Raw genomic sequence first — 15,884 nt, 5'->3', positions numbered from 1 at the left:
TAAGGAGTAGTATGTCCAAAAAAAGTAGTAGATATTTATCAAAAAAAATATAGAAATTGAAGTATTAATTTACCAAAAATATGAAATATGATTTCTTAAAAATAAAAAATAAGAAAGATGACATGTCATGTTGTACTCCAATTCCTATTTCAGACCTATTATTAAAGATATATTCAAAATTTTTCATTATTTACGGTTCTTCATTACATTGATAAAATGCAATAATGAGGTGTTGGCAATTTGGTTGTTTTACATTGAAATTGACATTTTATTAAGGGTTAAATGCAAAAAAATCCCTACTAACTATTATAAGAATTGCGCTTCACACTATAATCTATTTTAATAGTCATTTTACCCTATTAGTCATCTAAAAATTGACAGAAAAATTAATTAACTCCATTTATTTAATTAGTGAAATAACCAACTTATCCTCCATTAAAAGTTTAACTGGCAATTTAGGAAAATGACTCACAGGATAAATAGTTTGACAGCTGAATATTTATAAACAAACAAACGGACCGGCTCAAGAAAGAAATGAAGGAAAACAAAGGCTTTGTTTGGATAGAGCATTATTCTAAGTAATTATTTGGAATAATTACTGTAACACTTTTTGTGATGTGATATATGTGAGATAAAAAGATGGTTGGAAATATAAAAGGGTAAATTGGAAAATGTATTTATGATACAAGCAAAAGAAGGGAAACCTTTCAATTCTTAATTTCTCAACATTCGACTACCGAAACATATAAAAATCAATATATTGAGGGAGAAGGGGAGGAGGTCATTTTGAATGACAATTATTTCTCTAACTTTGAACTGTACCTTTAATTTCTTTTCATATGCATAAAACTAATTTAATTTTTTTAATTTCTAGGTGCATTATTTTGTTTCCCAGTTCTAATCTGGGTGTAGTATTGAACCTTTGCTGATATAATTGTGCTAAATTCATATAATCTTTTTTGGGTATACTTCATTTAAATTCTTGTAAGATTTCAAGTAATTTTTGCTATTACGTGAAGATATGGCATTATGATGTGCTAACCAAGATGATGAGATTTTAGAAATTGTAACAGTAGTTCTTCAAATTTTTTTCATATTTTGTCCCCTTTATGTAAATATTTTCAATTAAACTTTTAATATGAAGCTAAAATTAGTCTTTCTAAAGTGAAAATTTTTCTTGCTAAAAGAGTATTTTTGTCACTTAAACTTTTAATGGAGGATAAATCGGTCACTTAATCAATTACTTGGCTAGACTTATTTTTTTCATCATTGTTTAGTTGACCAATGGTGTAAAGCGCTCATTAAAATAGTTCAGGGTACAAAGTGCAACTCATACTATAATTCATGGAGGTTTTCGACATTTAACCCTAAGCAAAACTTCATAAAAGCAACTAAAAGCATTTTTGTTAGCATGATACTCACCAAAAAACTCAAATTTTATAAGTTTACCTTGTAGAAGCAAATGAAGATCTTGAAAATGTGATGCACATTTACCCTTATCCTTATTCAAATTGAAAGTGCGCAGTTTCAATTTTATATATTTTTCATTGAATTGGACGCTTAAAGTTGTAGGTTCCTTAGTGCTGGGATTAGGGGCGGGAACGGTTATCAGATGGACCGTTCTCGAGCTGTCTCCTCACAAGCAGCAACGAAAGATGAGAAATGATCTACGTCAGGAAGCCTTCAGCAGGGGCAAAAAACGACGCCATTTGATTTAGTGAGAAGGTAAAAAAAAATAGAAGAAGTGCTGATCGTAATGGACCTATTACGGAACGTCAGCACCGAGAATTAGCAAAGTCCCGCACAAAATGAATAGTTGAAAATGAAAAGACCCAATTACACTTCCTCCAAAACGAAGCAGTTGCCGAAATCCACATCTGCCAAAAAATAGCGCAAGATACGAGAGGAGAAAATAACAGAGAAAAATAGGAGATTGGCAACATACGTGTGACATTGCGAAAAGCTGTGGAACTGTGGTATTGTTGAAGGAAAATCACAGCAAGGAGAAGCAAGAAGTGGTGGCAGAAGAACAATTTTTTTGTGATTAGGGTTTACTAAAAGAAGAAGAAAGGTGAACCCAAGTTACAAAGTGGAAGATCGTGGGATCTGGAGTAATGATCGGGCACAAAGCAGTCAGGTAAAACATGAGTAAGCCTAGAGTGATATAGTAATGTGCGTAGTTTGACAAAAAAGTAGAAGGACTTTACTTGTGGATGTTTTTGGTGTACACTATGATGATTGCATAGAGGGATGTTACGTGAATATGATTTTGTGTATAGTAATTGATAAGTGCAGCGTCAAAGGAGTATTACGTGCTAGTCCTTGAGCGTCGAAACTGGAGTGGGAAATCTTGCGGCACAACTGCTTGAGAAAATGTGTGCATGAGTTTGGAAGTTCGTAGGTGGAAAAAATGGGTGTAGATTGTAATTACTATGTGCTAAATAGATCGTACGACATGTTGAGGGTATCATACACTACGAAACCAAATAATCAGAAGATCATTCAACGAAGGACGGCACACACAGCACGTTGGATGAGTATTATCTTATGTGAATAAAAAGTGACATGGAGAAAAAATGTTACATTGTGTTAAGGTGTAAAACATTAACATAACAAAGTCAAAACATGGTATATGTAATACATAGTATAAGAAAAAAGACTAGAAAATAACAAAAGCTAGGGGCGAAGGACATATTATATTGTATTGTGAAAGTGCTACCTCTTGTATGTGACCTGAGTCCCATTTGAAAAATAGGACCATAAAAGATGAAATGGATTGCATGAAATTTGATGATAGGAGAGTTGGCAGTAATATAAATATGTTAGGCAGAATAACAGACTGTTGTGTGTGTCATACTCAGCGTGCAAAAAATGTTACAAGTTTCATTAGTTTATGGGCAACAAAACAATGTTGGATAGGTCTTACATGTAGTGGATGAATAGGTACATTACAAAAATAGAATAGAAATGTTAGTGTGAAATTGATATGTTGTATTTGGAACTTCATTGATATATGTGTGTTGTATTAGTTCATGTGCATGAACACAATATTGGATAAGTCTTACATGTTGTGGATTAACAGGTACAGAGAAGAAACAGAATAGAAATGTTAGTGTGAAATTGGTGTGTCGTATTTGGGACTTCATTGGTGTATGTTTATTGTATTAGTTCGTGCTCATGAACATAATATTGGATAAGTATTACATGTTGTCGATTAATACGTACAGAGAAGAAACAGAATAGAAATGTTAGTGTGAAATTGGTATGTCGTATTTGAGATTTCGTTGGTGTATGTTTATTGTATTCGTTCGTGTACATAAACATAATGTTGGATAACTCTTACATATTGTAGATTAACATATACAGGACAGAAACATAATAGAAATGTTAGGTTGAAATTGGTATGTCGTATTTGAGACTTTATTGGTGTATGTTTATTGTATTAGTTCGTGCGCATGAACACAATGTTGGATAAGTCTTACATATTGTGGATTAACAGGTACAGAGAAGAAACAGAGTAGAAATGTTATTGTACCCAGATTGATATGTCATATTTACAACTACAGTAGTGTATGTTTATTGTATTAGCTGCATAAAGATGTCGTTTATTATATCAAAGGTAAGAGGTAGGAGAGCAGAATGCAATTGAAACATGTTAATTAGAATAAAAAGTTGTCCATTTGCTTGTTGAAAAATAGAACAAAATATCGGTACTTTTTCTTATTTAGTCGTTGTAGAGAATGTGTTACTTAGATTTGGAAGTAGTATATCATGCGTAGCTGTACTTTATACTGTATTATAGAGGTAAAATTTTAGAAATTGAGAAGCAGAAAATTTGTAATAAATTTTTGTAACTAATGATTGTAGATGGCACGAAAGAGATCAAGAAAATTACTTAAAAAAACGAGCAGAGAAGAAGGGGGAATACGCTGTGAAAGGGAAGGCTAGACACCATCAAAGATATTGAACAAGTAAGTGGGCAGTATCTTTGTCTAAATATGGCCAGTAGGAGGTGACATACATAAATTTGATTACAATGTCAATGAGCAGAGGCAGGATAGCACGGATAAGAATCGGAAGACGGAACAAGAGTTTAGGTGAAAATGAAGAAAAAGAGGCAGCGGGAACAAATGAAATCAGACAACCAGTTCCACCGTTGAATCCGTGGATGAAGTTCAGGTAATGTTGATGTTAATTAAAAATAATAATCATGACTAAAACGCACAGTTAATGGGTTTATGTTTAACATGTGTAGGAAGGAGTATCAAAGCACCGTTCCACCAAAAGGCGTTAAGATAACAGAGATATGCATGAAAAGCTAAATAAAGTATTAATCAACAAAGTTGTGGCCCGATAAAAATAAAAACATAATTAGAAAATGCTTAGTTGCATATAACGTGAATCACAATTATATGCATCCAATACAGTATAATAAAATGGCCAAAGCAGCATATGATAAGTTAAGCGAGAAAGATAAACAGAAGCGAAAAGAGAACTATTGAAAAGAGAAAGAGGAGTACAAGAGAGAAATGACACGATTTGGAAAGGCTATACTGCCAAAAAAGTGGATAAAGGTAAACACAAAGCATGACTGCTGAAATGGGTTGTTTTGTGATATTCTGTGTATGGTTAACTAGTTTTCTTTTTTTTTGAATTTGATTATAAAATCAGAAGTACACCATTCGATGTTCACCAAATTAGATGTTTTGGTTAGCATCGAACATCGATGAAACAAAAAAACAGCAGATCAGAAATATGAGGTTTGGAGGGCTGCTGAAAATAAAGTGTCGCTCCATTCCGAATGGCATAGGAACTTAGCTAGTCGACAATTTTGATTCGACACTAAATAGCTTTCAGCTACATAGAGATGGTGTGCTACCTTTAACAGCGAAAGACATCAGTTTAATTCTTGGAATCCAGAATGATAGCCTTTATCAGTTGAAGATGCTGATAGTAGTGAATGTGGAGATTCTGAACTAAGTCACTGAACATACAAATGGAAAGAGCTGCCAACGGAGTTAGTATCCCACCGCTCATGGATACTAACTCCTTTGGCAGCTCTTTCCATTTGTATGTTCGGCGACTTGACCCAGAATCTCTACCCTCACTGCTATGAGCATCTTCAACTGGTAAAAGGCCGTCATTCAGGATTTCAAGGATTAAACTGATGTCTTTTGCTATTAAGGGTAGCACACCATCTCTATGTAACTGAAAGCTACTTAGTGTCGGATTAAAATTGTCAACCAACCAGGTTTCTATGCCATTCGGAATAGAGCGACACTTTATTTCCAGCAGCCCTTCAAAACCTATATCTCTAATTTGCTGTTTTTTTGTTTCATTGATGTTTGATGTTAACTAAAACATCTGATTTGATGAACAATGAATGGTGTACTTCTGATTCTATAATCAAGTTCAACAAAAAAAACTAGTTAGCCATACACAGAATATCACAAAACAACTTATTTCACCAGCCATGCTTCGTGTTTACCTTCATCCGCTTTTTTGGCAATATAACCTTTCCAAACCGCGCCATTTCTCTCTTGTACTCTTCTTTCTCTTTCCGATAGTTCTCTTTTCGTTTCTGTACATCTTTCTCGCTCAGCTTATCATATGCTACTTTGGTCATTTTATTATACTGTATTGAATGCATATAATCATGAATCATGTTATATGCAACTCAACATTTTCTAATTGTGTTTTTTATTTTTATCAGGTTACAATTTTGTTGATTAATGCTTTATTTAGGTTTTCATGCATACCTCTGTTATCTTAATGCCTTTCACTAGAACAGTGCTTTGATACTCCTTCCTACACATGTTAAACATAAACCCATTAACTGTGCGTTTTAGTCATGATTATTATTTTTAATTAACATCAACATTACCTGAACTTCATCCACGGATTCAACGGTGGAACTGGTTGTCTGATTTCATTAGTTCCCGCTACCTCTATTTCTTCATTTTTACCTAAACTCTTGTTCCGTCTTCCGATTCTTATCCGTGCCATCCTGCGTCTGCTCATTAACATTGTAATCAAATTTATGTATGTCACTTCCTATTGGCCATGCTTAGGCAAAGATACTACCCACTTACTTGTTCAATGCCTTTGATGGTGTCTAGCTTTCCCTTTCACAGCGTATTCCCCCTTCTTCTTCTCTGCTCATTTTCTTAGGTGATTTTCTTGATCTCTTTTGTGCCATCTACAATCATTTGTTACAAAAATTTATTACAAATTTTCTACTTCTCAATTTTTAAGATTTTACCTCCATAATACAGTACAAAATACAGTTACGCATGATATACTACTTCCAAATCTAAGTAACACATTCTATACAACGACTAACTAAGAGAAGTGACCGATATTTTGTTCTATCTTTCAACAAGCAGATGGACAACTTTTTATTCTAACTAACATTTTTCAATTGCATTCTGCTCTCCTACCTCTTAGTTTTGATAAAATAAACAATATCTTTATGCAACTAATACAATAAACATACGCTAATGTAGTAGTAAATATGACCTACTAATTTGAGTACAATAACATTTCTACTCTATTTCTTCTCTGTACATGTTAATCCACAACATGTAAGACTTATCCAAAACTATGTTCATGCACACGAACTAATACAATAAACATACACCAATGAAATCCCAAATACGACATACCAATTTTAAACTTATATTTCTATTCTGTTTCTGTCATGTACCTATTAATCCATAGTATGTAAGAGTTATCCAACATTGTGTTTATGCATACGAACGAATACAATAAACATACACCAACGAAATCCCAAATACGACATACCAATTTCACACTAATATTGCTATTCTGTTTCTTCTCTATACGTATTAATCCACAACATGTAATACTTATCCAACATTATATTCATGCGCACGAACTAATATAATAAACATACATCAATGAAGTCTCAAATACGACACACCAATTTCACACTAACATTTCTACTCTATTTCTTCTCTGTACCTGTTAATCCACAACATGTAAGACTTATCCAACATTGTGTTCATGCACATGAACTAATACAACACACATACACCAATGAAATTTCAAATACAACATACCAATTTCACACTAACATTTCTATTCTATTTCTGTTATGTACCTAGTCATCCACTACATGTAAGACCTATCCAACATTGTTTTGTTGCCCATAAACTAACGAAACTTGTAACATTTTTTGCACGCTGAGAATGACACGCACAACAGTCTGTTATTCTGCCTAACGTATTTATATTATTGCCAACTCTCCTATCTTCAAATTCCATGCAATCCATTTCATCTTTTATGGTCCTATTTTTCAAATGGGACTCAGGTCACATACAGGAGGTAGCACTTTCACAATACAATATAATATGTCCTTCGCCCCTAACTTTTGTTATTTTCTAGTCTTTTTTCTTATACTATGTATTACATATACCATGTTTTGACTTTGTTATGTTAATGTTTTACACCTTAACACACTGTAACATTTTTTTTCCATGTCACTTTTTATTCACATAAGATAATACTCATCCAACGTGCTGTGTGAGCCGTCCTTCACTGAATGATCTTCTGACTATTTGGTTTCGCAGTGTATGATACCCTCAACACGTTGTACGATCTACTTAGCACATAGTAATTACAACCTACACCCATTTTTTCCACCTACCATGCACACATTTTCTCAAGCAGTTATGCCGCAAGATTTTCCACTCTCCTATTTCGACGCTCAAAGACTAACACATAATACTCTTTTGACGCTGCACTTATCAATTACTATACACAAAATCGTGTTCACGTAGCATCCCTCTATGCAATCATCATAGTGTACACAAAAAACATCCACAAGTAAAGTCCTTCCACTTTTTTGTCAAACTATGCACATTACTATATCACCTAAGACTTTCTCATATTTTACCTGACTGCTTTGTGCTCGATCACTACTCCGGATCCCACGATCTTCTACTTTGTAATTTGGGTTCACCTTTCTTCTTCTTTAAATAAACCTTAATCACAAAAAATTTGTTCTTCTGCCACCACTTCTTGCTTATCCTTGCTGTGATTTTTCTTCAATAATGCCGCAGTTCTACATCTTTTCGCAATGTCGCACGTATGTTGCCAATCTTCTATTTTTCTCTGTTATTTTCTCCTCTTGTATCTTGCCCTATTTTTTGGCAGATGTGGATTTCGGCAACTGCTTCGTTTTCGAGGGAGTGTAATTGGGTCTTTTCATTTTCAACGATTCATTTTGAGCAGGATTTTGCTAATTCTCGATGCTGACGTTTCGTAACGAGTCTGTTACGGTCAGCATTTCTTCTATTTTTTTGTTTACCTTTTCACTAAATCAAACAACATCATTTTTTGTCCCTGCTGAAGGCTTCCTAACGTGGATCATTTCTTACATTTCGTTGCCACTTGTGAGGAGACCACTCGAGGACGGTCCATCTGATGACCGTTCCCGCCCCTAATCCTTACTGCTGTGCTTTAGTCTACTTTCAATAGTCATTTGTCACATCAGCTGAATATTGTCAAATCAAAAGTTTGTTTTTCTTTTAAGCTCCACTTGTTGCTAGTGGAATAAATGTTAACTTACGAAGTTGTTGACAGATGGAAGTTCCGCTGAAGCTTATGTGGTTCCCTATCTCCATGGTCTAATGAATGATTGAGTAATATCTCAATCTTCCTTTCTTTGAGAAGCTACTTTACATATCTACAATTTTTACCATTTCTAACTCAATGTTTTTAAATTCGGACCGGAGAGTGAATCGAAAATTTTTTTGATTTGCAGTTTGATCGATTCGACTGGTTCAAAAGGTTTAATAATTTTTTATTTATTTTAGTATTAAAAATTTTGAATAAAATTAAAATATTTATTTTAAAAAATAAAAACTTAATAAAAACAGGTTGAACCACCTAGGTTTTATCATCTTTTACTGATTCAACTAGTTCTTGACCGAGATTGATCCGTTCAATTAATTTTTTGATTTTTTATTGAATCGGGTTGGAGGCATGGTCAGTTCACGGTCTAACTGGTTGAACTGGCCAATCCTGTTCGATTTTCAAAACATTGAGATGTAACTTCCTCGTAGAGCCATTACAAAACTGTGGGAAAGCATGTTACATCTCCTCATGGATACAGAGAAGGGCTCTCAATGGTCTGAACTTTACACAGCACCATAGCAGTGCTTTGATCTAGCTTGCTGCTGCAAAGAGCAATCAAGCAGACAATACACGGGCAAATAACTCAACTTTTTCCTTCGTTCAACTTATTTGTCTTCCCTTCCAAGGTAAGAGCACAATTCCCAATCATACTGAGATCCAGGTCAAATATAAGTCAAATCCAGGTCGTGAACATTACTTCAGCAATCATCGAGAAGTTGTTTACCCTGCAATGATCGATAGGCTGTTTCATAACGCGAAGTGTTTGTCACCTCAATTACATCAACATATTCACCTGCAAACTGTGAACACCTGGTCCTCGTAATCCTCTCCCAGCACTAAAGATGTATAGAAGTAGAGATCATTAGCATTTCCTACTTTCCCTGAATACAAGGTAGCATACATAATAATGACTTCGAATATGCTGGTGATCAGTACCATGTCTAAAGAGAAACAAGAGCCAAATTCCGCCTAAACCACTGTACAAAACCATCTCCACAAGTGGATAGAATCAAACAGTCCAGTCCACGCACTTAAAGCTTGACGACATGCATTTCTATGTAAAGATTGAGGAGATTGTGTCCATTGCAGACTATGAGACGGGATGGAAAATGATGCTGATACTGATTTTAATAACTATAGAAAAGAAACAAAGGAACTAAGGAAAAAGGTTCTCACTCCATCTTTTTTGCTTTTCTATGCTTTGTATTTCCAAAGAAGGCTATTACCTGTATCAAAATTGTAAAGATGAAACAAATATTTTTCCCACATGGAGCTTTATTCACAGTTGGACTTTGGATCACAATTAACATCATAAGCAAAATTTGCTTCCATTCAATTGTTCGTCATGATTCCAGGTAAGTTGAAAATCGAGAGTGGTGTGGGGATTTTAGAGGAAGTGGTCTACAAGATCCACGTGGTGATCGATTAACAGGTGACCAATTTGGAGGTGAAAGGTGAAGTGCAGGCGGCGGAGTTCTGGATATTGAACTTGACTGCATTTGTTGCATTGAATCTGACGAAGTGGGTAACTTCTGAAACTTTGGTGATTGGAGGTGTTCCAAATACTCTAAGACTTCTGCCATAGGCGGCCGATATTTGTGCTCCGGATTCACACAATATAATGCAATAGTAGCAGCAACATAAGCTCCTTTCCTGGGATACTGACCCTCTAACCTGCTGTCCATGATCCTGGCTATTGTACGTTTGTCACGCAGGTGAGGCCTTACCCATTTAACCAAATTCTGCTCCTCTTTAGCTCTTCTATAATCAACAGCAATTCGACCCGTCAGCAGCTCAAAAAGTACCACTCCAAAGCTGTAAACATCGCATTTGACATTCAATCGGCCTGTTAAGGTAACAAAAAGAAAGTAACAACATGAGAATTCCTAACAAGGTGAACCAACTGAAGGATCAGAACCTTATTTTCTCAGCCAAAGTTGCATCTAGACAGGAGTAACTGGTACTATAAAGTGGAATTCAATTGACAGGATGGAGCAATCTGATGCAATAAACGACCATAGTGTATTACTTGCTTCTGTTATATCCTAAACCCATATGTGCACAGAATTTTAGCAAACTCTGTCAATACATTTAAAACTGGAAAGTAGAACTTCATTGGGGCCAAACGGTCCAAGTGATATAATCAAATCAAAAGAAACATAAAATAATCCTGCGCAGTATGATTTTTATGGGCAACATGTGTCAGCAAAGCCAAACTTGAGATAAGGCAACAGTCACAAAAAATGGACCAAAAGTATTATAGCTCTATGAAAAGGATACATCATCAAAGTGGTGAAACCAAAAATTCAATATCACAAGAAGTTAATGTTCGCTTAGAGGCCTGCTCGCTTGATACACAATAATCAATCAGCTGAGCACAAAGACAGCAACTTTTCGAGTTTCAAGCTCAAAATTCTTTTGTCACATCTTGGGTAAATTTACAGGCGTTCCTTGTGAAGCAGGACACAAAAAATATATATATAATCAGAAGGGTAGAAGATTAACCTGTTCTAAGATATTCTGGAGCAGCATAACCTTCAGTTCCCATGACTCTCGTAGTAACATGCGTCTGATCTCCTGTTGGACCATGTTTCGCCAAGCCAAAATCTGAAAGCTTTGCATTAAATTCCTGTATAGATGGATAGGAGCTGTGACTAGTTTGTCAAACACTATCAGCTTAACTGCCGGTGAATAAAAAATATACATGATCGAAGATTTAAGGTCCTACAAATGTAAAGCTGTTAGAGGGTCTTGATTTAAGTCTGAACTATATCAGTCCCAACCATTTGAGGTCATCCAGATAGTCCTGTTTCTGTCTATCTCATCTTAGGCATATTTTGACCAGCCTGTTCTTTTAGCGTTATTATTGAGGGGTAAGACATTGTTATCCAGGTAAGTGGACAGATGCAACAGGAAATTGTAAAAAATACTGAAAAGACTTTGCTCTAGTAAATACAGCTCATGTTTAATCAAAATCTCTGGCTGATTTCCTGAAATGAAACATCTATGCACCCAAAAGAAGGAAAGTAAAACCTAGCATACCGAATCTAATAGAATATTAGAAGCTTTGAAATCACGATATATGATTGGCGGTTCAGAATTATGCAAAAAATAGAGGCCCCGAGCAGCACCTACAGCAATCTTCACCCTTGTTTCCCACGAGAGAGGTTGTCTGCACCCTGCAAATCAAGATGATTTTTTAGCTGGACTGAAATGAATGTACCATAGCAAACCCTGGAAAGATAAATATAGTTCTACATGTGCTTAGTGTTGCATACAATATGATAGTAGCCAAGCAAATTTTCTTGAAACTAAAATTCCTTACTTTTGAATAAATGATTTTCCAGGCTATGTTTGGGCATGTACTCATACACTAGTAGCCTGTTTTCGCCTTTCAAGCAGAACCCAATAAGCTTGACTAGATTAGCGTGATGAAGTCGGCCAAGATGATTTACTTCAGACTGCTCAACCAGACATCAGCGTGAGAAACAGAAACAGAAAAGAAACTTCATAGCCGAAGGAGGGAACTATGTGTTATCAGTCAAAAACTCAAAAGGAGAAATTTGTACAAGATACGTACCAACCACTCCTTGTGGCCTTGAAACCCCTGGGGTGTAAGCTTCTTTACTGCAACAGCCATGCCTAAACCAGGTGTTGCAGCATTAAGGGTATCTTCTGCGAGCCATCCTTTGTAAACACAACCGAAGCCACCTTCACCCACGAGATTTTCGGGACAGAAGTCTTGAGTGGCCTTACAAAGTTCAGTATACAAAAATGATTTTAGACCGGGAGATGCCAAAATTTGACTCTCAGTTGGCAGATTTGGTAAAACTACACTTCTCTTCTTCTCTGTTGAAGTTTGAGGTGCTAGAGTTGGCGGATTTGGTAAAACTCCACTTCTCTTCTTATCTGTTGAAGTTTGCGCTGCTGGAGTTGGCATAGGTAAAGGATGACTACGTTGGTCAGGAAATGCAATACCTGAAGCAAGAAAAGACAAAAAAAAAGGGTAAAGATGATAATTAAGCAGAAGAGATAAGATTACTATGTAAACATGGTAAAGATCGACTCCATGGTCCAATGGTTGATCCCAAAATTTCTAACTGAGCAATTCTTTGGCTTGATTCTTCATTATTATATGGTATACGATCTATAAGATCCGTATCAGGACAAAGTTCTTAAAAATTAATCTGTAGCATATGCCAAAAGAGGGAAGGAAGCATAAGCAATTTGAAGATTCAGTCCATAAAATGCTACTCAAAGTGTGAAACATTTACTCATAATTCTTCTTGAACTTCGCAAAATACAATTGCATACACATTACAACAAGTTTTTGAGGAAAAAGAGGAAAAGGAAGAAATGCATAACTTTAGTTGTCGTCAAGGGCAATGTAGTAGTTCCATGAATAAACTATTTTTCCCCCAATACCAATCTTTCCACCACTTCTTCGTACATTGGTGGGAGGTGTACTAGATAGCTAAAGTTATTTACCTAGTTTTCTGTTATGGTTTATTTCTCCTTGCTTGTGGCTACATAAGTAAGAACTGAAATCTATGAAATGGCACTTATAAGACAACAATTTTCATCCAAGCCGCTCAGCTAAACTGGCATCGAGATGAAAGTATCTTTTAGAATTCACTTTGAATCTATTTAGTAACTCTTTGCCTCAAGATCTTGTTTGACTAATTAGAATCTGATAGTTTAAGTTTACCAATTTCATTGAAGAGTTGATAACTGCTAGGAATTCACTTGTACTCCTTGACTATGAAACGAAGAAAATGAAGACAGCGTTCATCAAGGTTCAAACCGATGGTGTCTTTAAGAAGGGTAAATTGCAAAAATCTCAAAGTTTTTCATCATGATACTGGTCCCTAAAGGTGTTTTATGATGATGCCTTAACCTCTTCATAAACCTTAGATCGTCCTAGCAAAACCATATTGGCACACCAAAGAGGTGGTCTTCCTGGTAATCCTTTCAAATTAATGCTGCTAATTAAGGACGTTTGCGTTAATTTTGAAACATACTCCAAATTTATATCACAATCTAACAAGAAGTCATCTCAAACAACTGCAGAAAACTCCATTTTTACCAGAATGTATCAATCTTATGTGTACTATTCGAGGCATATAATTGCCTAATTATACTCTTTATAGAAGAAATCAAACTCCTTCACTCTGCATTGAGAATTCTAAACAACTCTTGCTTGGAAGTGTTTTGAAAAAACAGTCCTATTTAAAGTCATTCAATAGAAGTTGAATTGATTCCTTGAAATAAACATCTCACACAAAAAAAAAAAAAAAAGCTTGAAAGAAAGGAATCAATTTACGAATATAGATCAATAGCAAGAAAATTCCAAAAGTAAGCTTTAACAACTTGATCATCAATCATGGTACACAGAGACATAAAAACCAATGCTACATTGTTTGTGGCGTGCAAAAGCATACTGAGTAAAGCCTTCTTCAACATGGCCCAACCAAAGAAATACTACCAAAAACCCAAGAAATTGCTCCATTTAGCACTTTCTCCCAACGAACAGCTCCAACTTTAGAATTCAGATGAATTTCCATACGGGGAAAACGATGTAAACACTAGCCATACAATGAAAATTTTAAGGGTTGATCGATGAAAAGACACCTATTTTCAACTTTCAATCCATAAATAAGAACCCAAATTCTCAGGTAGGAATTGATACAAAATAACGCCAGTAATTGCATGCATGCAATCATTAGGAAAAATTTAGAAACAAAAAATGAATTCAAATAAAATAAGTTACCTGGGGCAGAGAATCCTCTAGGGGGAAGGACAACGTTGTTAGGAGGTTGCATAAGTTTGGAATTAGAAGCGTAAGGATTCATAACATGTTCAACTTTCTTAAGTTTTGGCCTAACAAAGCAGTTGCCCATGTTGTCAAATACTCTTACAAAATTGATACAGATAAAAATGCATCAATTTCTTGATTTTGGCCATTGCTGCTTTTCTTCATCTTTTCAGTGTAAAATTATAGGATAAGAATATAGAAGATGAAGAAGATGATGAAGAAGAGACTAGGCAAAATCTGAGAAATGGTGGCAGAGAATTTATAGGCTACGTTAAGAAGAATATAACAACATAGCCATAACTGTCGTGAGACGTGTTCTGTCGATGCCGTCAGGTTGTGATTACCATTTTGCCCCTCCATAGGTGGATGTATGCTGGAAATACTTGGCGAATTTTGGGTATCTTTTGGAATTCTTGGACTGTTATACCCTTTTTCCGAAGGGGAGATGTGAGCCATGGAGTTTGCGAATTGGAGGGTATATTTGTCCAAAGACATTTTTAGATTATAGCTGAATTTGTTGTTGAATTTAGAGCTGTATACAAAACTCCTTTCAACGTTATTTATATCCTTTGAAATTTTTAAAAATCAGGAAATGTATCTTCAGAGGTGGAAATACTGAAAAAATAGATAGCGATAAAAAGATGGGATAATTATTATAGAATATGGGATAATTATTATAGAATAATTATAAATTTAAAAAATTAGTAGTCGAGAGTTCGGTGTTTATCATCTTCATATTTTCCTTGTACTAATAATTGGCTAATTCTCATTATAATTAGCTAATAGGCACATAATCATTGGTTTGGTTCCACTCTTTTTGCTATGTGGGCTCGAGTATATTTAAGCTCCAAGACTTTGCTCCATATTCTACGAAATTTTTTTTTTTTTTGGAGGAAAGTAATGTACATCTTCATCAATATTGTTATACATTTATGTGCAAATTTTTAATGTAATTCACATAGAGAAAATCAATTTCAAAAATGGGCTAAGTACTTTTTTTTTTTTTTTTTGCAACTGAATTATCTACAATTTTTGAAAAATATTTTTTTTTTTTATATCAAAAGGACGCAAGAGTAATTGACCAGTTTACCTCATAATACAGATTAGTCGAGCTTTTTACCACTGGTCCAACTAAAGACGCGTCGGTATCATCATATTGTGATGTGGTATCCTAAAGAAATGTAATTAATTTGGTGCCACATTTTTATGAGTTTTATTTAAATATAGCACTACAAATCCATTTATAGAAGTTTATTTTTAATTATGGTAAAATATTATCTATGTAAGACAACCCTGTGAAATTTTTTTAATATAATTTTACATCACTTCAAAAAATTAATTTCATACAATGCCGTTAAACGTGATTCTAAGACATCACCAGGTATTCTAATTATACAAGCTTAAAATA

At 34.9% G+C, this 15,884-nt stretch overlaps 1 protein-coding gene across 1 annotated transcript; it reads right to left on the bottom strand.

The window, feature by feature from the left end:
- Nucleotides 1-9,764: 9,764 nt before the first annotated feature.
- Nucleotides 9,765-14,511, bottom strand: LOC113741113 (probable serine/threonine-protein kinase PBL18). Its single transcript, XM_027268594.2, has 6 exons — nucleotides 14,432-14,511; nucleotides 12,242-12,639; nucleotides 11,987-12,122; nucleotides 11,704-11,840; nucleotides 11,167-11,290; nucleotides 9,765-10,507 (listed from the first exon to the last, which is right to left on the bottom strand). Exons 1-6 carry the CDS (start codon nucleotides 14,481-14,483, stop codon nucleotides 10,005-10,007), a joined length of 1,350 nt encoding a protein of 449 aa, XP_027124395.2. The 5' UTR covers nucleotides 14,484-14,511; the 3' UTR covers nucleotides 9,765-10,004.
- Nucleotides 14,512-15,884: the final 1,373 nt, after the last annotated feature.

This window comes from Coffea arabica, chromosome 4e (genome assembly GCF_036785885.1).
Source record: "Coffea arabica cultivar ET-39 chromosome 4e, Coffea Arabica ET-39 HiFi, whole genome shotgun sequence".
Lineage (NCBI taxonomy): Eukaryota > Viridiplantae > Streptophyta > Magnoliopsida > Gentianales > Rubiaceae > Coffea > Coffea arabica.
The sequence above is the reverse complement of the archived record's forward strand: the minus strand, read 5'-3'. Positions and strand labels throughout refer to the sequence as shown.